Consider the following 25,555-nt stretch of genomic DNA (forward strand, 5'->3'; position numbering starts at 1 on the left):
CTCGATCGAGTGGTCTTCTTTGACCCTTGTTTTGTCAATATTCGACCGAATATTAGTCGTATACCTTTGTCTTATGACTTATAATAGTAGACTTCTCTTTGGCTGAGCATGATGACCCTATATGTGTTTAATTTTATGAATTGTGTACGTTTGACCGTATTACGTGACATTTTGCTGTTTAAAAGTGGGATTAAATGAAAATTGTTATACGACACGGGAAATTTGATGACAAGAGGATGTGATAAGCTTGCATGATGCATGTTACTTGCCGTGATTTTATTTTATGATAACGATGTCCATGTCATGTAATGGGTGCAAATTATCTGTCATATAGTGGTCATTTGCATAATTGAGTATGGTAATCTTTCTTATAAACGGAAGGGTCGGTGATGGATGGAAACGAGTATGGAAACACATGTGTGATCATGTAGGGGATTTGACGCGGTACATACATGAGATGGTATATGCAGAAAATGGAAGTGTTGAATATGATGAGTCACATTGCGAGTAATTTTGCCATTTCTTAATTGTTTCATGGAATCCGTATATTCTGGTGCATTGGATGCACATTCATGTGGTTGTGTGAGATTTGATGTGACATATACATGTCTAATAATGTTGAGTCATGCTTCGTGGTATATATATATATATATATATATATATATATATATATATATATATATATATATATATATATATATATATATATATATATATATATATATATATATATATATATATATATATATATATATATATATATATATAGAAATAGGATCATATGAGTTGGGTCATATTGGGTGAGTTACCCCTCTAAATCTCAACCATTCATCTAAAGTAAAATGGATGGCTGAGATTTAATGTTACACATTGTATATCACATGTTACTCACCAACTCATATGTCGGTTTCTCATTTTTTTTTTCATTTTTCACTATAACTTTCTCTCTCTTCCTCTTTTCCCTCTACTGTACTCCCTCTACTGCGATCTTCACTTCGTTTCTTCGTCCTTGCTCGTCGTTTCTTCGTTTTTTTGTGCTCAAGTCTACTTCATCTTCAATTTCATCTCATCAGGTAATGAATTCCTTCTTCTGTACTATTTCTTTCGATGATTTTGTTCAATTTCGTATTTTTATCTTTTGTTTTTTGCTTGAATTTCTTGTTTTTGTGTGTGTATTCTTCAATTTATCCAATAATTTTCATTATGTAGTTCAATTTGTTGTGTTTTTCTTGTTAAATTACATTTCCGATTGTTTTCGCATAATTCTAGGGTTTCGTAATTTTATTTTTGCCTTTTTGAATTTTGATGTTGTTCTTTTCTGGTGATTTCGTTGTGCATTCTAATGAAGATAATGTGTTTTTTTTACATTAATCCGTTATTGTAATATATTGATGTAGTTATTGTAATATATCGATTTAGTTATTCTAGATTATTTAGTGAATCGTTGGTTAGTGTTTTAAAGTCAGCTTTGGTCAAGTCCAGTTATTGTAATATGAAAACTCGGTTATTCTATATTCTTACAAATGCAGTTGTTATAACGTTACATGTTGATTATTGTATTACTTTAACCTAGTTATTGTATTATGAAAAATCAGTTATTGTATCTGGCAGTGACCTATTGGGTGTTGTGTACCTTAGTTGTTCTATATATGATGTTCTTACTGATTCAGTTGTTGTACAGTTATATGTCGATTATTGTATTGCTTTAACCTAGTTATTTTATTATGAAAACTCAGTTATTGTATCTGGTAGTGACTTATTGTTTGTTTGTGTACATTAGTTGTTGTCATAAATATGTTATTCTGACTATTTTTTTATTCTTTTACTCAGTTATAAGAAAGATGGGTTCTAAACGTAACAGAGAGCCTGATGTCGGTAATAGAGCTGATTTCAAACGATTGAAAACAGTTTTTTCCAAGAAAGGCGGTCAATAGGGTTCACAAAACTCCAAGATTGAACATGTGAGTATATCCCCTCCCCATTTTGAGTTTCTGTTTAATTCTTATTTCTGTATTCTTGTTAAACTATATAATAATTAGACTTTATCTTCATCCTGTTGTCCTTAGGGAAGCACTACTTTTGTGTTTGTGTGAACTTTATGAACAAGACGATTGATGTGCTGGACCATACGTTGCATGATCATTGGGAAATATATGATTTCTACAGACTTGCAAAGATTGCAGTATGTCTTCTAAATCCTAACTCATGCATGACAGCCTAGTTATTATATAAGTTAACATGGGTTATTATATAGTTCAACATGGGTTATTTCATTCAGAATAGCAATCAATTCCAATCTTGTGGCCTATTCTTAAGGTTCTCCCACCAAGTAACAGGCACCCACTTTGGCTTTTTCTTATTATATTTTAGTCCATTAATAAGAGTGGTAATCCGTCTCGTTACCCTCGACTGCCACTCAGGCACAGGATCATAGTCATGATCGATGGATCTTACATGAGTCTGTTTCAAAAACAAGTGTGAAATTAGTTATATAAAACTTAAGAAAATTATTATTGAAAAACATAATTACCGCAAAGTAATTCCACATCTTCTGACGCTGTGCGTTACTCGCTTCACCCCACCTAGTGAAGTACTCATCTCCTGTGTTACGGGTGAACGACCAAATAACATATTTCTTGATTGGTTCGTCATCGCACCTGAAAAACACATAAATATTTGAAATTAAAACTGTAAATGTTACGTTTTAAAAAAAAAATAACATAAACTTACCAAAAATGATCTGGCCAAGCACGGGCCGATGAGAGAGTCACCTGCATGCCCTCCTGTCTTCGTGATGGAGGTTCATGATCGACCTCATCCTCAACTTCCTCGTCCTCCTGATCATGTTGAGATGCATTACTATTGCTCCCAAAATAATGGCGAAAAATGTTCGGCATAATCACTGGATGAAAACAATTCAAATTGTTAGTTCAAAGAAAAAATCGTTAGTTCAAATCAACCATTTCTGCAGGGTATATATAAACAATTGAAACAAACACTAACTATAGAAAACAGGGTATATGTCGTTTTAACTTGATTCACACAAATTAAGATTTGCAACTATACTACTTTTTACCATTATTGTTTTATTTAGTGTTCATGTGTCCAATGGAAAACTGTGAACTAATTACCACTTGCCTCTTCTTTAATGCATTTTATTGGCTGAATTGAGAGGTTTCTTATAACCAAACCTTGGAAATTGAAACACACTATTGATGTTAAGCTAAAATGACATGTATAAAACAAAAAACCAAATAGGCTAGAACGACAAGTAATAAAAAACGGAGGGCAAATTTTATTGAATGTTTAAACTTTAAACTTTTTTACAAATGTATTAATAATTGTACAATTACAACTAGTCCTCCTCACTATCATTGTCACTACAAATCAAAACAGGTTCATCATTTGAAAAAAGCACTCCTACTTCTTCCTCTGATTACTCATTTTCGTATCTAATAAGTTCTTCAACTTCATCTTCATCCCCTTCTTCTCTGACGTTTCTGTCATATTCCGCTTGACCTCTTTCCACTGCCACTTCGTATACATCTTCATCTTCTATATCTTCCAACAACATCGGTGAAATTGAGTGATCGTTCACAACCACATCTTCTTGAAAGACACTTTCTTCAATAGGAGCATCAACTTGTGATCTTGCCTTGGTTTTAAAAACCGTGGACCACTAAATACCTTGATTACCTTTCTTAATGGTTGGATAAGGAGCATAACAAACTTGATCGACTTAAAAAGCTGCCACAAATGGGTTATGTCCACGAAGTTTCTTTTTCTCGTTTACATCTACAAGTCCATAAACCTTATGGATACTAAGTCCTTGTGGGGAATTATCAAGCCAATCACATTTAAACAATATAACCCTATAAACCCTTTGCTCGGCATAATAAGAAAGCTCAATTACTTCATTTAGGGTTCCATAGTAGTCCAACCCTTCAGTTGAATTCACATAAACTCCATTGCTTAACGTAGACTTTGAAACATCAACTCCCTCCTTAAAAGCTCGAAACTTATAGCCGTTGATGGAATACCGTCTCCAAGACTTCACCATGTTACTAGGACCCAATGCTAAAGCTATTATTAGACGATCCTTCAATCTATGAACCTATGAATAAAAAAAATGTTAATTAAGTTGTTATATTTTTTTCAATATCTAATAAGAAATCTAAATGTGTAGTTCAATTTGAAAGAAAATGTATCATCACTTACTTGATTTCGGAACCATTTCGGAAAACTTTTGTCATGTGATGCCCAAACATCATCAGAGGACGTGACATCAGGAAAATTGATTTTGATATGTGTCTCAAATTCCCTATAAGTAGGGAAAGCATGTTTTAGTTATGTATTACCTATAAATTCGATCTAATTTGATAATTAAAAAACAATTGAGTAATGATGAAGTATTAACTTACTTTTCATAAGTCTCTAAAAAATCTCCACAGTTCCATAGCACATAAAAATGAGCTTCGTCATACTCTTTCTCAGTTAAGTACCTCTGTATACATTTCCCGGTTGTAGTTCCCATGTCATCATTGAATAACTCAGGTAACTTAGATTTCAACTGGTCATTGATATTTACACCAACATCTAAGTCTTTTGCTTTTGTGTCAATGTGATCTTCGAAATAAAAAGAACAGAAATTTGAAATTTCCTCTAACAAAAAAGTGTTGCATATTGAACCCTCTACCCGAGCTTTGTTGCCAATCTTTTTTTTAAATGATTAAGATATCTCTCAAATGGATACATCCATCGATATTGAACAGGTTCTCCAACTTTCGCTTCCTAAGGTAGGTGAAGAGGTAAATGCTCCATGGAACTGAAAAAAGACGGGCGAAATATCTTCTCTAACTTGCATATTATCTCCGCAATGTTCGACTCCAGACGTTCCATAGAATCAACTCTAATAGTAGAAATACACAGGTCTCTAAAAAATTGGCTTATCTCAGTTATTGCATTCCAAGGACCTGTCGGGAGCAACTCTTTCAAGGCAACAGGGAGTAGTCGTTCCATAAAGACATGACAATCATGACTTTTCATGGAATGTAACACCATCTTTTTATGGTTAACACACCGACTCAAATCTGAAGCATAACCATCCAGGAATATTAAATTAGCAACCCAGTCACATATAGCCTTTTTATCCGCGGTTGATAAAACAAACCTAGATAATATGGGCCGTTTGTAGCAAAGTTCATTAAAGTCTTCTTTACTCTTAGGGCCAAATTTAGTTTTACCTGGTACATCCATCATGGTGTTGATAAGTTGTTCAAAAAAAAATTTCTCAATGTGCATAACGTCCAAGTTGTGTCGAATCAGCAACGTTTTTCAGTAGGGAAGTTCCCAGAATATGCTTTGTTTCCACCAACCTTCATTCTGATCTTTCAATCTTTTCAATTCTTGATCAGAAGCATCAACTATTTTAGGTAAGTTTTTTACAGAATCCCACACTTCATCACCCGTTAGTTTCGATGCGGCTATGCGATTCTCAATTTTTCTGTTTTTAAGAAAATGCTTACATTTGTCGCGGAAAGGATGGTTAGGTCTTAAGAACTCACGGTGACAATCAAACCAACAAACCTTTTTGCTATTTTTAAGCCAAAAAGATCTATGATCATTTTCTGGACAATAAGGACAGGCACGATATCCACTTGTGGACCAACCAAAAAGCAAGCCATATGCCGGGAAATCGTTGATCGTCCACATTAATGCAGCCTTTAATTGAAAATTTTGTTTCTTAGAGACAACGTAGGTCTCCACGCCGGTTTCCCAAAGTTGTTTCAACTCTTTGATCAACGGTTGGAGGAAAACATCTAAATTTGACTTAGGGTTCTTAGGACCGGGAACTAGTACAGATAAGAATAGAAATTGTCTCTTCATGCATAACCAAGGAAGTAAGTTATACGGAGTCAAAATCACGGGCCAACAAGAGTATTTCGTCCCGAACTACCCAAAAGGTTGAAATCCATCCGTACACAAACCTAGCCTAACATTACGGGGTTCACTTGCAAAATCTGGATGCTCTCTATCGAAATGCTTCCACGCTTCTCCATCACTTGGATGTGCCATTGTCCCCCTTTCTCTTAATCGAGAGTTTTTGTAGTGCCAACTCATCTCACCTGTTATGTGCTTGGTTGCATATAGTTGTTGTAACCTTGGCGCAAGCGGGAAATAAGTTACTGGTTTACATGGAATTTTCCTCCCACTTGAATTATTTTTACCTTTATACTGAGATGCATGACACTTTGTACATTCTTCAAGATTAGAATTTTCCTCCCAGAAAAGCATGCATCCATTGAGACATGCATCAATCTTTTCATGGGGAAGTTGGAGTCCCTTCAGAACTTTTTAATCTCATTAAAATTGCGCGCCATTTGATTTTCCTTTGGAATTATGTCACCAACGAACGACATAAAACCATTAGCTCATCTAAGAGATATGTTGTTCTCACATTTGAGTGATACCAACCTAGCAGCTACTTGCAACAAACTCATATAACTTCCCTCAAACACCGGCTGTTCGGCTTGCTCTAACATTTTAAAGAACGAAGAAACTTGGGGGTTCGGGGTTTCGGGGTTTCATAACGCACTTCTTCATCGTTAAGGTCATCAGGATTAAGTCGATCCTCCAAAATTTGGTCAACAGTATCACGCAATGCATTTTCCACGAACTCACGGTAAGGATTCTCACTAGCATTTGTACTAGGTAGTTTCTCACCGTGATATGTCCATACATAATAATTATCGGCGAAACCATTGGACCAAAGATGAATTTGAACATCTGCTTTCCTTTTAAAACCTAGGTTTTTGCATTTCTTACACGGACACCTCATTTCACCTAAATTCTTGTACTCACTACTTCCTTCCGCGAATTTAATAAACTCTTTCACCCCCTCTGCAAATGCTTTCTTGGGTTTCTTTTTTAGTCTAATCTTTCATACATCCACTGCCGTTCTAATCTTTTCATATTATTATGTATCTACACATTTATATATGTCATTAAAAAAGATAATAACATAACAACAATCAAAATCAAGAATAATACACCATAATTTAACATTTTAACCAATATAAATATTGTATTTCTTTGAATTGGGTCCTTATCACTCCAACCTAAACCTATCAATGTACGTTTCAAGTCACTAGCAAACATGTACTTGTGATTTATTAATGAGGAAAAAAATTCGGCAGCAATTCCTATCCGTTCTCCAAAGACACAATGTAGAATAAATAATTACTCTACATATGCATTTAGAGAACATTAAAGGAATTGTCAACAAACTCTTTTCTCATTAACAAATCACAAGTACATGTTTACTACCTAAGTGACTTAAAACGTACAAAGACAGTCCCAAAACGGGGACTATTCAAAAATTACTCCTAGTGAGTAATTTTTGAACGGGTACTAGGTCAATATGAACAATAATTTTAACAATATTAAAAACAAAACATACAACAATGACTACTTTTTCAATTAACATAAACTAACATGATTTATTTTTCATTTTACATATCTAGTCTAATTCATATCTATTCTAATTAACATTTAACAATAATCAAATTTACAAAAATTCCAATTTTTAAAAATATTATTAACAATAATTCAAATTTTTAACGATAAAATTACATAGCTATCTTAAGTCAACATGCATACATTAAAAATTAACAACATACATCAGTCACAACATTGGCTTCTATCCTAAGTCAACATGCATCAACACCAACCCTTTTTTCAACAACAATTAAAACAATAACTAATAATCTAAATTAATTAAACTAATTAAAAAATATTAAAAGGAGAAATACCTAATTAACTTGACAAAGGAAAAAAATGAAAAAGAAGGATTAAATAGAACAAGGAGCCGGCAGGGGGCAGTCGGCGGCGGCAGTAGGGGCATGGCCGTGGACAAAAAAAATTAAAAATAAGAAAAGGAGAAGGAAAAAGATAAAGGAGAGAGGAAAAAAAGATAAAGTTAATTGCCTTATAGTGACGACGACGGCGTGGTGGTGTTGGTGGCACCGGAAGTGGAGGAGGGTGGTGGTGGTGTCGGGTTTTAAGGAGGTTAGGATTGGACAAGTTTTAATTGATTTGGGAGAATTTTGGTAAAGTGAGGGGAAAGTGTTCGCGAGTTTGAGTTAATAGGGATATCTGACGGATTATCCGTCAGTAAAATAAAAATGTTGACGGTAATTCCGTTAGTATTCCTATTTTACTGACGGAAATTCTGTCACAAGTTCACATTATGTAACACCCCCATTTATTTAGGAGCCTTTAGCTAGACATTCCCAAATAAATAGGACTGTTACCATCTCGGTTTCCCGAGGTAGTGAATAACAAAGTACTACAATACCAAAGTACTTTAAATTAAAACTTAGCGATCACAGGTTTATTACAAATGAATCAACTAAAACTTAATATAAAAATATTTACAACTCGCAGCGGAAATAAATAAAGTGATATAATTAATCTATGTGATCTAGACTTCAACTATGGTCCATGTCGAGCTCTCATCCCATTGCTCCCAAGTCAGCTAATCTTTTGTACCTGTCAAATCTGTTCCCCATAAAACGGTTCACCGCAGGTGTTCATGAATACACAGTCAACCGCGAGGTTGAGTAGAAATAAAACTAAACAACAAGAACATACAATTATCAATCCAATTCAATTCACTTCACTTTCATTGCACAACCCCCTGACAACGTGCCCCTTTCCTTTACTTAGCACAACTCCCTTAACAACGTGCTCTCATTACTTTGGTACCCCTCCCTTAACAACGTACCGCAATATGTAATAGTACCCCTCCCTCACAACGTACATATTACCATCACCCCAGTGTACAAAGAGGAGTAGGAATGTTATCTTTGACATGTGGTGGTGATGAGGATAACGAGATGATATAACTAAGAATTTAGTATTAGTGAGTTACGAGGACGTAACATTTGTTTTAAGAGGAGTAGGATGCGGTAAAAGAGAGTTTCATGTTTGTGCATGTTGTAATATAATTAGAAGTAGAGTGTTGGTGTAGCATAAAGAAGGAAGTTGAATATTTTGTGGTTGATGTTGTAAAAGGCCATGGTCGAGCTTGTAGTAGTGTGATGTTTAGGAATGGGAGAATATTTTATATAGTGTTGACAGTTGGAGGATGATGTTATGAGTCTGAGTAAACTTCGAGGACGAAGTTCCTTTTAAGGGTGGTAGAATGTAACATTCCGTTTGATGTCTATGAGTGTTTTGATATTGGATTTGGTAGTGGATGATATTATGGAGCTAGCAGCGTTAGAGAATGGTAGTTGGTAGTGTATGGAATTAGTGTCGGGAGAGTTTATGATGTAGTTAATACGACATCGTGAGCGATGTGTGGAGGTAGGAATAGTTGGTGGAGTTGGTGTTAAGAGTTCACGAGTTATAGGGTGAGGTTTTGTTTTGAGTCTTAGTTGCGTTGTTGTGTCCTAGTCAAGTTGGTAGGTTTGTTTTTATGTATGGGTTGAACTTCGGGGACGAAGTTCTTTTTAAGGAGGGAAGACTGTAATACTCCGTATTTATAAGTCTCTGGGTACTCTATCGAGTAGGCCTTACTCTGTCGAGTAAGGGTGAGTTGCGTTTTAAAATAGTTTCTGACCTATTGGGTACTCGATCGAGTAACTAAGATACTCGATCGAGTAAGGGGGCACTCGATCGAGTACCTTAGCTACTCGATCGAGTAGCCGGTTCTGAGGAGTTATTTCTCGGGTTTTGTTAATTATGCGATTAAGGTATATAATACTTCCGTCATTGTTCTTAAACACTTTTTCAAAACCTAATCACTGTCAAGAGAGAAAACAAAGTACGTTCTTCGCTTTAATCGCATTGTTAGCAAATCCCGGAGTTTGGAAGGTCGGATTTCACCTTTCGTGATACCGTTGATATCCTTGCGTCGAGGGTAAGATCTATGTACCGTTTTTACAGTATTTCCTTTATGTTGGTTAAACCCTAATATGGGGATTTGGGGGTTTTGTGTAGATTGTGATTTGGTAGTGTTTATGTGTTTGTATGATAGGAGGAGGTTTTGTAGAAGAGGCTTTTAATACAAATTTGATCTTGTCGATAGTTGTGCTTTCCGGTAGGGTTTCCCTACTCAGTATTAGTCCCATAGTGATTGTTGATGTGTTGAGATTGATTGTTTGATTAATATCGTAATTGTATTGTGACGGTTGTGATTGTGATTGTTGTCTCTGGTTCTCGAGATGCGTTCTCGGCTGAGTGGAGTCACTTGCGGGAGTGGCTTCACGCCCTAGTTTCGCCCTTCGTAGAACCCGCCACGGAAGGGGATGTGCACATTAATGAACAGGGAATTCGCTCAATATGAGGAGCGGGGATTTGGTGGGTACGGCTGCGGTCCCCCACTGGCAGGGCTGGTCCAGTGGACAATCGGTGATTGAGATTGATGGGACTGGTGTGATTGAGTGTGTGTGACGGTGTAAGCTGTCTGTTTGTCGTATTGTTGTTATATATAAGTTGTGTGATTAGTACTGACCCCGGTTGTTGTTTTGTAAAACTTGCGGTGATCCATTCGGGGATGGTGAGCAGAAATTGAGCAGGTTTGAGTTGAGTTACTGGGATAGCTGGGATGTGCCACCGTCTGACGATAGAAGTCTTCCGCTGTAGCTTTACTAGTTTTATAATATTTCAGTTAACTCAGTAGACAGTTGGTTTTGAGAACATGTATCGTATTTTGGTATTTGGTTTCAGTTGTAACCTTTCACTAAACTTATACTATTTAAAGTTGTTTCATTAATGTCTTATGAATATCATGCCTCGGGTAACCGAGATGGTGGCATCCTTATGCCTGAGTGGTCCTGGTAAGGCACTTGGAGTATGGGGGTGTTACAATAATACCGAAAACCCGACACGTACAACTCCTCGTTTAACCACTACTTGCGACCACCACCAGCCTCCAATGACTCCACCCAACCTAGCCACTAATAGCCTGTAACCCGACGCACCCCTACAACCAACACCCACCAGGAAAAGCACCACCACCATCCCTCAAACTCACGCCCTAAACCCCGCGACAACTACCCCCTACTCTCCCCTGTTTCGCGAAATCCCGACCACCACCAACACCAACCACCACCAGCTACCCTACCAACACCCCCACCGTTGTCGACCCAATCCTCTTAAGCTAACCCACCACAACCCAGGTCAAGTCAGTCCCGTTTATGGGTCCAATTACCCATCCAAAACCCCACGACCAAAACCCGTAACCCCCCCTGACCAGCCACCTTTAGGCGCCTGCCACCGCCACCCTAGGCCTTCCAAGGCACCACCACTACACCCATTCCAACCCTTGCAACCCCAAGAACTACCTCCCAAAGTTTGGTCTCATTCCGTCAAGGTTTGGGTCAGTTTCTAAGCGTCTTAAGATCGTCTGACATTCAGCTGTATAAGAAAGTAAAACAAGATTAGAAATTGTTACCTATTAATTACCGCTTGCTAATTCCGTCTCCAAAAGCTCCTCCTCTTAATTTGTGATTTATTTCTCAGATTTAATAGGGTATTTATAGGGTAGGATTATAGAGAATGCGAGGTCAATTAGGAAACTACATAATTTACCTTATTCTAATTAGTATAGGAATTATCATTATTATAATTACCATTATATTATTATTATTATTATTATTATTATTATTATTATTATTATTATTATATGTTAATCTTACCATAAATAGGATTTCCTCATACAATATTTACTAATTTATTATTTGTCATAACTTATTATTATTATTGATATAATTATTATTACTTTTCCATATTATATTATTATTAATTCCCGATATAAATCCCGATTACACTTACACCAATTTAATAAATTTCGGTCCAATTACCAATGGCACACGGCCCAAGATCCACTAATAAGCTTAACCCAATTCCCGACTTAGATTATTAATTTATTAACTAATTATCGTCTTACTTGTATTTATTATTAGAAATTAGAAATGTCATTTAATTAATTATTAGTTTACATAAATTACTTTCATAAATTATTGTCAAAATACAGAGTATTACAGTCTTCCCCCCTTAAAATGAACTTTGTCCCGAAGTTCGCCCACAACTACCACAACAACATTTACAAACATCTTCACAACTAAACCTCATTCCAACTTATGATCATTGCAACATAATAATTTTACTTAATTATTATCAAACCATATCAACTTATCAAAAGATGCCTCAACAATAACTCAAAATATTTTGAAGTATCACATTCCTTCCCCCTAAAAATAAACTTCGTCCTCGAAGTTCGAAATAACAAACAATAGGAAAAACCAAATCCTTGTTGAAATGCCACAAAATCAAGAATGCACACCGTAACACAAGTCAACTATTATTTCAAACACAACTCCAAGTAATGATTAAATGAATAACAAAATCTTTGATTTAACAGCAAGTCACATCATTTTAGATTTCGAACTAAACTTTATTTCAACTTCTTACTTAACTATTGGCGAATACATTGCCAAATAAATAATAATCTATAATGAAAGATACGCATCACTATTTAATTAATTAATCTTTTCTTAATAATGATATATAACTTAAACATGGATGCAATTATTCTAAACGTATATATAGGCTTAGGGCAACACATCCCGCATATCACTAGATATGGTAACCTACTTCACACAATTCAAAAATATCAAGAAACAAAATTTTCATTTATTTATGACCAAGGAAACATGTCACCACTTCTAAAAATCATAAATAACTAATGACACAATTAATTCTTGAGAACCTTTACTTTTTAGAAAATACAGCGAGTTAAAAATGCATGAGAGAAAGAATCAAGTCAAAAACTCAAAAAGTCAATTTATAATGCATTTTACAATTTGTTTGGTTGAAACATAAATTTTACAACAACTTGTCAGAAACTTAGGTCAATTTGTAAAAATCACTATTAATTGTCAAAAGTTTAAATTGCAACGTGGCTTATCAATTTGGAAACTTACATGAGTCTATTAAACAGTGGCATTGGAATTATAACAAATAATTACGTAGTTTTTAAATGGCAAATTTTACAAAAGCATGGCGCGAAAACATCACTGTACAGGAATATTTCGACTACTGTTCACTAAAATATTTATTTCTCCTAAACCCTTTGTTATTTGAACATGATACTAGTGGCATATGAAAGCTAACTCATAAGGCTATTACTCGTAAAACTTTCAAACAAGGATTTCAAACAGGAAATAAATGGCAGCCAACGCAATCAAGGGTAAAATTTCGATAAATCAACCAAAATCACATTATTCACAATTTCACGCAATTCCTTTAACACTTCACATATTAATCATACCCACACCTCCCACATACATGCCAACATACTTCCCCATATCAACATGCTCATCATAATGCTTAAAAAGAAATCATTCGCAATCATTAACGAATACAGTCATTCAAACAAGACAAACAAAATCCTAAGGCAAATATACTATATTCATTTTTAATAATCCCACACTGGAATATCTCTCAAGGTACCCGATTCAAAACTGGAAAGGCCAAGGTAAGAATTAGGCGCGCTTTCATAACAGTACTAAGAGGGGCTCCTAACAGTTTCTACCCGGGGTTCATTTTATTTAGACACGTCCTAAGTTCATTATTGTTCATTGGTTAGGCCTGAGGATCGTTTCGCTCTGATACCACTTTGTAACACCCCCATTTATTTAGGAGCCTTTAGCTAGACATTCCCAAATAAATAGGACTGTTACCATCTCGGTTTCCCGAGGTAGTGAATAACAAAGTACAACAATACCAAAGTACTTTAAATTAAAACTTAGCGATCACAGGTTTATTACAAATGAATCAACTAAAACTTAATATAAAAATATTTACAACTCGCAGCGGAAATAAATAAAGTGATATAATTAATCTATGTGATCTAGACTTCAACTATGGTCCAAGTCGAGCTCTCATCCCATTTTTCCCAAGTAAGCTAATCTTTTGTACCTGTCAAATCTGCTCCCCATAAAACGGTTCACCGCAGGTGTTCACGAATACACAGTCAACCGCGAGATTGAGTAGAAATAAAACTAAACAACAAGAACATACAATTATCAATCCAATTCAATTCACTTTCATTGCACAACCCCCGGACAACGTGCTCCTTTCCTTTACTTAGCACAACTCCCTTAACAACGTGCTCTCATTACTTTGGTACCCCTCCCTTAACAACGTACCGCAATATGTAATAGTACCCCTCCCTCACAACGTACATATTACCATCACCCCAGTGTACAAACTCCCTCAACAACGTACAGCTGACTGTCGCACAACTTTTTATAATAACCACATTCCAATCAACGATAACAATTCAATTCACCTCATCAATATAACCGACACAAATCAACATAAGTCACCCTTTCAACCATTATGATATTATCAATCAACATATACAATATGAATCTCCCTTCCAACAATTATGTTTATATCAACCAACACGATCAATTCACTTTAACGTAAGTAATCCACCATACCAAACATAGATAATTAAAGTTCGAGTTGAGTAGGATTATCCCTACCTGGCAAGCAAGCACTCCAATTACGCAATCCAATAATTAAAGCGAACAAATCCGATTATAAACTCTTCACAATTTCCGTCACCTATATAATAATACCAATTACAACAATTATAATTACTAACTTATTTATTTATTCATTTATTCCTTTTATTATTTTAATTATTCAAACTAATTATTTATTATAATTGAAGATTACGATATTATAATTATTGTGTAAAACCCGATTACTTAAACAAACCCGAGTCACCAAACAAAAACCCATTTTAAACAAGAAGTCAACCCATCCCCATACAACACCCACGTAACCATGAAAAACCCTCCCTTTAACCCGTATAAACTTCCTCACAACCATTCACACACACCTCAACCAACCCACGGCAACACAACCACCTCAGCCCCACCATGAGTCCCTACCACCAGCCCCCAACCACCTGCAACGACAACCTCAGACAATGAGCAACCCACGGCCCTACTACGTGCAACAACCACACATATCACCAATAATACCGAAAACCCGACACGTACAACTCCTCGTTTAGCCACTACTTACGACCACCACCAGCCTCCATTGACTCCACCCAACCTAGCCACTAATAGCCTGCAACCCGACGCACCCCTACAACCAACACCCACCAGCAAAAGCACCACCACCATCCCACAAACTCACGCCCTAAACCCCGCGACAACTACCCCCTGCTCTCCCCTGTTTCGCGAAATCCCGACCACCACCACCACCAACCACCACCAGCTACCCTACCAACACCCCCAGCGTTGTCGACCCAATCCCCTGAAGCCAACCCACCACAACCCAGGTCAAGTCAGTCCCGTTTATGGGTCCAATTACCCATCCAAAACCCCACGACCAAAACCCGTAACCCCCTCTGACCAACCACCTTTAGGCGCCTGCCACCGCCACCCTAGGCCTTCCTAGACACCACCACTACACCCATTCCAACCCTTGCAACCCCACAAACTACCTCCCAAAGTTTGGTCTCATTCCGTCAAGGTTTGGGTCAGTTTCTAAGCGTCTTAAGATCGTCTGACATTCAGCTGTATAAGAAAATAAAACAAGATTAGAAATTGTTACCTATTAATTACCTCTTGCTAATTCTGTCTCCAAAAGCTCCTCCTCTTAATTTGTGATTTATTTCTCAGATTTAATAGGGTATTTATAGGGTAGGGTTATAGAGAATGCGAGGTCAATTAGGAAACTACATAATTAACCTTATTCTAATTAGTAAAAGAATTATCATTATTATAATTACCATATTATTATTATTATTATTATTATTATTATTATTATTATTATTATTATTATTATTATTATTATTATTATTATTATTATTATTATTATTATTATTATTATTATTATTATATGTTAATCTTACCATAAATAGGATTTCCTCATACAATATTTACTAATTTATTATTTGTCATAACTTATTATTATTATTGATATAATTATTATTACTTTTCCATATTATACTATTATTAATTCCCGATATAAATCCCGATTACACTTACACCAATTTAATAAATTTTGGTCCAATTACCAATGGCACACGGCCCAAGATCCACTTATAAGCTTAACCCAATTCCCGACTTAGATTATTAATTTATTAACTAATTATTGTCTTACTTGTATTTATTATTAGAAATTAGAAATGTCATTTAATCAATTATTAATTTACATAAATTACTTTCATAAATTATTATCAAAATACGGAGTATTACACATTATCAGAAAAAAAAAAAAAGCAAGTGACTGTACACGTCACAATAATTGGCCCACTGACGGAATTTCCGTCAGTGTTTTCATAATACTGACGGAATTTCAGTCAGTGTTTTCATAATACTGACGGAATTTCCGTCAGTATGTCAATTATTGTGACAACCTGTCACACACACTGGATTCAAATATCTTGGCCCACTGACGGATATTCCGTCAGTATTATGAAAAAACAGGCGGAAATTCCGTCAGATATCCTAAATGTTTTCCAGCTGTCTTCCATTGTTGCGTGTGAATGGCAATGATGGAAATTCCGTCAGTTTTTTGGGATTACTGACGGAAATTCCGTCACATGTTTTTTAGCGCCATTGACATTGTCAACGCGCCAATTATAACTGACGGAATTTCCGTCAGGAAAGGATACCGACGGAATTTCCGTCAAAAAACCGTCAGTAACCCGTGTTTTCTGACGGCCTATTTTTTTCCGTCGGTATGCCCGTAACTAAGCCGCGTTTTTTTTGTAGTGATTTACACGTATGGCTCTGCACTTTGTCAGAAAACAAAAAAAGGTATGTAAATGGTATTCAGCTGGGAACTCTGTTGCAATCATTGAGACAGGTAAAAATTTCATGAAATTTTTTACGAGAGGCTGCTTCATTCTGGGATTTTGATTTACATGTTTTTCGATTTGGGCATCGCGAGATTTGTCCTATGCCTGAAGAATTTAGTGCCATTATGGGTTGGTCTTTTCAATCCCATCATGCACTTCCAAACTTGGAATCGGATTTATCGCATGACTTTAAGGACTATCTACGGATTACTACCAATTTAGAAAACTTTCTTGATGGTCGTAAGGTGAATCTTTGTTGGTTAATTACTTATTTTATAGCCCTTAACTATCCCAGGACTGTCATTGATTTCCGCTATAGGAATAGAGCATTGGTATTATGCTTGCTGAATCGGTATATGTTCTCTTTTCCTCAAGTACCATGGGTCACGGTTGTTTAATTAAAGTGGTGAGACAAATGCGGAATGATAGCTCTCCTATGCCTTTGGTATTACCTGAAACTCTCCATTGTCTTGATACTCTCCGACATAATCCAGAGGCTCCGTTTAGCGGTAGCCCCCTGTTATTCCAGGTCGGTTTTTTTCTTCTTTTTTTTCACTATTCATGCTTTTCTCACGTGTTACTGTTCACGGCCAGTTTTTTTTTTTTTGCGGTACTGTTCACGAACAGCTTTTTTTGTGGTAATGTTAACGAATACCTTTTTTTTTTTTCTTTTTTCGTTTTTTTTGGACCTGGAGTGAGTCTTTACTTTACGTATTCTACTTCAACCACTGCTAATTGTACTTATGCTAGATATGGCTACAAGAACACATGCGGCTTATTGAACGTCCAATCGATTCTATGTCATATCAACCTTAGAGCTATGCTGGGAGACGAAATATTATCAAAGAGGAGCAATCACTTGGCTATTGGAGGGACTTTATGGGCAGCGGGTTTGCAATACGCTGGACCATATCTTGTTGGCAAATACCTGCTATGACTGCACCCCGATCATCAGTATCCTACATTCGGCTTCCTGGGCTCTCTCAATCAACTTTCATATTTCCTTCTCGTTTGCTAGAACAATTTGGGCGCAGGAAACTTATTCCTTCTAAAGATACGGAGCCGCCTGGGTTACAACCAATGACAACGAATCACCTCCGTAACTGGTACCAATACGGGAATGCGTGCAAGACATGGACTATTCACTGCGTTCCTAAAAGTACATATATTAGTGTAGGCACAAAAATTTTATTAAAGTGCCGAAAATAAAAGAAATAAATTATTTTAAGTTAATATCAAATTTTAGCATAATTTAATTATATTTGTCCTGCTTGATAGAATTCGGATCGATCCATATTGCAAATTGGGTTATCTGGGCTCTAAAGCAAAGTATGGTCAATTGGGCCCAAAAGAGATGTTAGGCTAACAAACAAAGCCCAAACTTCGAGTCCAATTACCATGAGAGAAATCTCTATAAATAAGAGAGTTCTCCACCATTTCAAGGGGAGAAAAGTTCACTTTACAAGAGAGAAAATCATTTGTCAAAGTGAAGAGAAAAGAGAAATCAAAACCTCTAAACTTCTCTCTACAAATCTCATCAATCAAATTGAAGCATCGAAGAGAGACTCAAGTCAACGTGACCCTCTCAAGAAGCTCAAATCAAACTCAAACCAAATTCAAGCATCGAAGAGAGATTCAAGTCAACGCGACCTTCTCAAGAAGCTAAAGTCAAGCAAGCGAGCCTCGAAGATCGTAGTATTGTTGTAGAATCAATGGATAAAATAGAGGTTGTATACATAACTTTCTGATATTATATAAACTCATTTGTCTATTTGTTTTGTGTTACAGTTTTATTGTAATACAAAATTTGTTGTTACAAATTTTTGGTGAACCCGACGTGAAACCTCTACCTCTCATCTCTACAACAAGTTAACTTCAAGAACAAGGATGTCTTCCAACACATCAAGCACACCTTCAAGGACTTATGCATCAATCCTCAAAGGGTCTTCAAGTGTTGCACCTACATCAAGCATGCAACCAATTAGTGTTTCTATAAGAGGAATGGAAAGGAAGGCTACTATCAATACTGCTGGTGAAAGCTTGCGCACCGCTAATGTTCCTAAGAGGCCTCTTAAGTACTCGATTGCATCTATTGCTGCTGCAGCAACTGCTATAATCAACAAGTCTTCATCTCCACAAAAGTAGAGCAGGGAGTTCAAGACTAGTGGTGATTCATCCCCTCGCAAGGTGAAGAAAGCAATGCTAAAGAAAAAGGAGGAAGCTTCAACCCCAATTTTTGAATCAGTCATGGTTGTTGATGGTTCTAGCCTCGAAGAACAAATGGAGAATGTGAACAAGCTCCTTGAGAAGATGATGCAAGAAAATGAACAAAAGAATAAGAGGATTGAAGAACTTCAAAGGGAAATGGAAGAGCTTCATAACAAGGACAATTCAAGCCATCATGACACTGAAGAAGAGGAGGAGGAAGAAGAAGATGACAAGAAGGATGGTGAGAAGCCCCCGAAAAATGATCTTAGTGCCTACACCAAAAAGAAACTGCAAGACTTGATAGCCAACACGATCAAGAGCATTCTTAGATACATGAAGCCCTACACAAAGAGGATCGATGTCTTACGCATGCCTGCCAGATATCAACCCCCCAAGTTCCAATAGTTCGATGGAAAGGGCAACCCCAAACAACACATTTCTCACTTTGTGGAGACATGCAATAACGCCGGGACAGATGGAGACTTGTTAGTGAAGCAGTTTTTTCGTTCCCTCAAAGGCATAGCTTTCGATTGGTATACGGACTTAGGTTCTGAGTCGATCGACAGCTGGGACCAAATGGAGAACGATTTCATGAATAGATTCTAGAGTACAAGTCGTATAGTGAGCATGAGTGAACTAACGAAAACAACTCACTGGGAAGATGAAGCTGTTGTGGAATACATCAACCGTTGGCACGCGCTAAGTCTGGAATGCAAGGATCGTTTAAGCGAAACTTCAGTAGTTGAAATGTGCATCAATTGAATGAAGTGGGACCTCCTATACATCTTGAATGGGGACAAGCCTAAAAGCGTTCAAGAGTTGGCAACTCGTGCTCATGATATGGAGATAACAATCAATGTTCGAAAGAAGACAAACTCATCTTCCTCTAAGCCCGCTGGTGAGAAGAAAGAGTTCAAGAAAACCGACAAGGGTTTTAAGGGCTCGTCCAAGGAAGCTATGACAGTTACCACCAGTGACGCGCCTATCAAAATCTCTGTGAAGCCTAAGTATGACAAATATATTGAAGCATACAACAAAGATTTTAAGCGAGATAAACCAACGCTAAAGGACTTACCGAATAAGAAGTATCCATTCCCTGACTCGGATCTTTCAGGCATGCTCGATGATTTGTTAGACAAGAAAGTCATTCAATTGCCAGAATCAAAGCGCCCAGATCAAGCAAATAGGACGATCGATCCCAATTACTGTCATTATCACCGTTTAGTTAGTCATCCCTTTGAGAAGTGCATAACCCTCAAATAAAAGATTATGCAATTAGCAAAAGATGGGAAAATCATCTTGGATCTTGATGACACAGTGACAACAAATCCCACCAGCGTGATGATTAAAGGACTTGAAGGGCCAACCATGGAAGTTTCAAATGTGATGGTCCCTCCTAATAAATAAGAAATATATGTGCTTCAATTTGGAAGTCTTGAACCTATAGCTGTTCGAGTGCAAAGGTCGATATCACTGCCACAAAAGACAACTGAAAGTGCGACTACAACCATGGAGTCCATTATTGATAATGATGAAGAAGGTTGTACATTGGTGACACGAAAGAGGCCAAGGAAGCAAGTAAAGCCACAAGATCAACAACCAATGCCACGAAGGAGAAAACAGACTAAGAGGAGGGGTTCACATCGTTCCAAAGGTAAAAAGAAATCGAAGAAGGTGATCAAATCACATGTCCTTCCAACTAACTTGCTAGAATAACAACCTCTAACTCCTGTGATTCTAGAAGAGTTTTTCCCTAAAGGTTATCTCTACGAAGTTACTGTTAATACTGTCACAGGGACTAATGAAAATGAAGGAGATAAACAAAAAGATGGTGCTTGAGACCCCGCGTCGTTCGAACACTCAAGTCAATCTAAAGACACCAAAGTGTTAGCCGTTCTTGATGCTCTTCCAAAGCGTATGGGATGGAAGCAAATTTATCACCTTCCTGAGGAGATGCGTTAACAAGTTGTCCAGGCTCTTCAAAATCCAGAGTTATATGAAGAAAAGGTAAAAGACGCAGGGGAGCCTGCGGAGAGAGAGAGAGAGAGAGAGAATAAATGTGTATCTTGTAACACCGCCTTATCATTCTCTGATGATGATTTGTTGCTTGGATCAAAGCTCCACAATAGGCATTTGTATGTATCAGGCTATATAAGAGGCAAGAGAGTGAACCATATCTTAATCAATAGAGGGTCTGGTGTAAATCTCATGCCGAAGGCAACCATGATTGAGTTGGGAATTACAGTGGATGAATTATCCAGTAGTCGAACAATAATGCATGGCTTCAACCTGAATGGCGAGTGTGCTGTTGGCAAAATTCATGTGAACCTTATCATGGAGGATTTATCTTCTGACACGTTATTTTATGTTATCTATGCAAAGACCTCGTTCAAGTTATTGTTAGGTCGGCCTTGGAAGCATGAGAATTGCGTAGTTGCTTCAACTCTGCATCAATGTCTAAAATATTATCGTGGAGATGAAAGAAAAATAAATGGTGATGTCAAGCCTTTTGCTAAGGTCGATTCATTTTTCACGGATGCAATGTTCTTTGAGGAAAATGGCACTTCAAGTGAATTCTTACCATCCACTATTTCATCAACTGGGAAGAGAGGCAAAGAAAAAGAAATTGCGAACTCTCCAAATACTTCTGGCATTGATGTTAAAATGGAAGTGGGTCAAAGTAGCCAATCGAAAAGCAACGAAAAAGTCAGACATGTCGAGGAAGTTAAGGAAGAAGATCCACGAAATAATGCAACTCCCGTGCTTCGGTACATTCCAAGGTCACGATGAAAGGAAGGTGAAAGTCCTTTTGCCGAATATCATAGCTCAAAGACAATGACCAAAGAGAAAGCTAAGTCCAACAATGTGGTCAAGCAAGAGTGGATGGTGAAGCTTGTCACCCCTCTGCCTAGCACGGTTGAAAAACAAGTTGTGAGATACGCTCCTACAGGGTTCGTTCCATCATCAAGTAAATCTTCCCAGGGGAAAGAAATGGGCGTCTTTAACTCCAATGCATATAAGTTGTTGGCTAAAGCTACATATGTCTTTGAAAATCCCACTCCATTAGGCAAAATTATCAATGTTAAGCCTTATGGCTTGAACGAAACTCAAAAGACACTTTTTAAGGAAGAGGGGAGCTTCAGTGCTTCCAAGGTTGGTGTAGGCTATGAATCTCCTTCACCTATAAGGATTGGTGCTCAACGAAAAGTAGATGCATTATCCTCTCAGTGCATCACACCTGAAGAAATGGTAGAAGATAAACGTACAAATGACATGACATCGCCAACACTCTCTGTATTCGATTGGATTTGACCACCTGTAACAGGAGTGGCTCCTTCTATGTTCGATTGATTGGGGGGGGCATAGTTCATCACAACAAGAAATCCCTCTAAAGAATCGTTTTTCTATCTTCAAGAGATTGGGTGTTCAAGATAATGCCACTTGTGCTTGCCGGTCAAGTGCCTCATAGTATTTGAAGAAGAAAGGATCTGTGCTTAAACGTCTGGGAGCTCCATCTCGTTCGGTGTTTGATCGCTTAAAAGACCCCAAGGAGATTAAAGATCGTAAGCAATCGCATAAAGCCTCAACAAGTCAAAGCAAAGAAGAGGTCAAAGTTAGTGATGATCTCAGAAGTGTCGTTCCTTCCAGAATGAAGCGCATAGAAGTAGTGGACATAGTGCAAGAGAAACCCCTTAAGGTAAAAAGGCATGTGGTGGTCCTTACTAATCAAGTGAAGTCATCAACTTTCCAAGCAAAGTGGAAGTCGTGACTTGGTGAAGCTTCGACATCATCAAGAGTGAGTAACAAAGAAGAATTGGAGGATGAAGTAATGATAACGTATCACATCACCGTAGAGGAAGTCCTTGACACTAACGAAGAAGTTGAGGCTGATGAAGCTCCAACATTGCTAGAGGGTGTGGGGCAATTAACTTTCGATGACCTAAAGGAACTAAATTTAGGGACTTCGGAGGACCTTGGCTAATATATGTTAGTGCTCTTCTTACAGAGAAGGAGGACGATGAATACTTCAAGCTTTTAACTGAGTACAAAGATGTTTTTGCTTGGAGTTACAAGGAAATGCCAGGATTAAGTCCTAAAGTCGCAATGCATCGTTTGGCAGTTAAGAAAGGTATAAGTCCTAAGAAGCAGCCTCAGCGACGTTTCAGGTAAGAACTGATTCCTGATATTGAGAAAGAAATCAACAAACTCATTGAAGTTGGTTTCATTCGAGAGGTAACATACCCAACATGGATTGCTAACATCGTGCCAGTGAGAAAGAAAAATGGCCAGTTACGCGTATGTGGATTTTCGGGATCTCAATGATGCTTGCCCAAAATACGATTTTCCTTTACCAGTCATAGAGCTCATGATTGATGCAACGACTGGACATGAAGCTCTTTCCTTCATGGATTGCACGACAGGATATAATCAAATTCTTATGGCACCTGAGGATCAAGAGGCTACTGCTTTCCGTACTCCGAAGGGGATATTTTGCTACAAAGTTATGCCATTTGGTCTCAAGAATGCAGGGGCAACATACCAACGTGCTATGCAAAGGATTTTCGATGACATGTTGCACAAGATAATTGAGTGCTATGTTGATGATGTTGTGGTTAAGTCCAAGAAAATAGAAGACCATATCAACGACCTTCGTACCGTCTTCGAAAGACTGCGAAAATGCCAACTCAAGATGAATCCGCTCAAATTTGCCTTTGGAGTTACTTCGGGGAAGTTCTTAGGATTCGTGGTATGACATAGAGGAATTGAAGTTGATCAATCAAAGATCAAGGCCATTCAAGAAATGCCAGAGCCTAAAAATTTGAAGGAGCTTCGTGGTCTACAGGGTCGCTTGGCTTACATTCGCATGTTCATCTCTAACCTCACGGGACTTTGTCAGCCATTAAGTCATCTTATGAAGAAGGATGCTATATTCCAATGGGATGACAAATGTCATAATGCCTTTGAAAGTATCAAAAAGTACTTGTCATCTGCACCCGTGTTGGGGGGCACCAGTTCCAGGAAAGCCTCTTATCCTCTACATCGCCGCACAAGAACGTTCACTGGGGGCTTTATGTGCTCAAGAGAATGAAGATAAGAAAGAGAGGGCTCTCTATTACCTAAGTCGAACTTTGGTGGGAGCTGAACTGAATTACTCTCTAATCGAGAATATATGCTTGGCTTTGGTCTTTGCAATTCAAAAACTAAGGCACTACATGCAGGCACATACTGTCCATGTAATTTCAAAGGATGATTCTATCAAGTATATACTCTCAAGGCCAATCTTGTCCGGTCGTCTAGCAAAGTGGGCAGTTCTACTCAAACTGTATGACTTGGTCCATGTGCCTCAAAAGGCAATCAAAGGGCAATCTTTAGCTGACTTCCTTGCTGATCACCCAGTCCCCGCGAAATGGGAACTTCGGGATGATCTTCCTGGTGAAGAGATATTCTATGTGGATGTACTTCCGCCATGGCAAATGTATTTTGATGGTGCAGCAAGACGTGATGAAGCCGGAGCTAGTGTTGTATTCTTGTCTCCCGAAGGTCATATGTTGCCTTACTCCTTTGTGCTCACTGAATTGTGCTCAAACAATGTGGCCGAGGATCAAGCTTTAATCTTAAGCCTTCAAATGGCGATTGAAATAGGGGTCAAGGATTTAGACATCTATGGAGATTCCTTGTTGGTGGTGAACCAAGTCCTTGATGAATTCGAAGTGAAGAAAGATGATCTCATTCCCTACCATCAATATGCAATCCAGATATTTAACAAGTTGAATTGTGTTCATACTGGACATGTGCCAAGGAGTGCCAATAAGCTGGCTGACGCGCTTTCTAATCTTGCAGCCACTTTGGCACTGGGGGCAGAGGAAGTCACGACAATTCCAGTTTGCAACCGTTGGGTAGTACCGCCTCTAGAAGGAGGAGAAATTGCAAAGTCATCTAACATGATTAGTGTCTACCAAGTCGATAATGATGATTGGCGACAACCTATCATCGACTTCTTGGAACATCAAAAGCTTCCTGATGACCCTAGACATAAAGTAGAGATTCGTCGTCGTGCTCCAAGGTCCATATATTATAAAGGAACACTTTACAGACGATCATTCCTCGGGCAATAGCTAGGATGTCTTGGCGAAACTAAAGCTTCTGAGGCCATGTACGAAGCTCATTCGGGTGTTTGTGGTGCTCGTCAATCCGGTCCAAAGCTTCATGATCGTGTGAAAAGAATGGGGTATTATTGGCCAACCATGGCGCAAGATTGCATGGACTTTGCGAAGAAGTGTGATGCTTCTCAGTTCAATGCAAATTTCATGCATCAACCTCCAGAACCCTTGTATCCTACCATTTCGTCATGGCCCTTTGAAATATGGGGACTAGATGTTGTAGGACCTATCACTTCAAAAGCATCAAATGGGCATGAATTCATCCTCGCTGCAACAGATTATTTCT

At 37.7% G+C, this 25,555-nt stretch overlaps 1 protein-coding gene across 1 annotated transcript; it reads left to right on the forward strand.

The window, feature by feature from the left end:
* The first annotated feature begins 23,909 nt into the window (after positions 1 to 23,909).
* On the forward strand, positions 23,910 to 25,224 carry LOC141629485 (uncharacterized). The gene is made up of 2 exons (XM_074442476.1): positions 23,910 to 24,075; positions 24,122 to 25,224. Exons 1-2 carry the CDS (start codon positions 23,910 to 23,912, stop codon positions 25,222 to 25,224), a joined length of 1,269 nt encoding a protein of 422 aa, XP_074298577.1.
* Positions 25,225 to 25,555: the final 331 nt, after the last annotated feature.

The sequence above is a fragment of the Silene latifolia genome, chromosome Y (assembly GCF_048544455.1).
Source record: "Silene latifolia isolate original U9 population chromosome Y, ASM4854445v1, whole genome shotgun sequence".
Classification (NCBI taxonomy): domain Eukaryota; kingdom Viridiplantae; phylum Streptophyta; class Magnoliopsida; order Caryophyllales; family Caryophyllaceae; genus Silene; species Silene latifolia.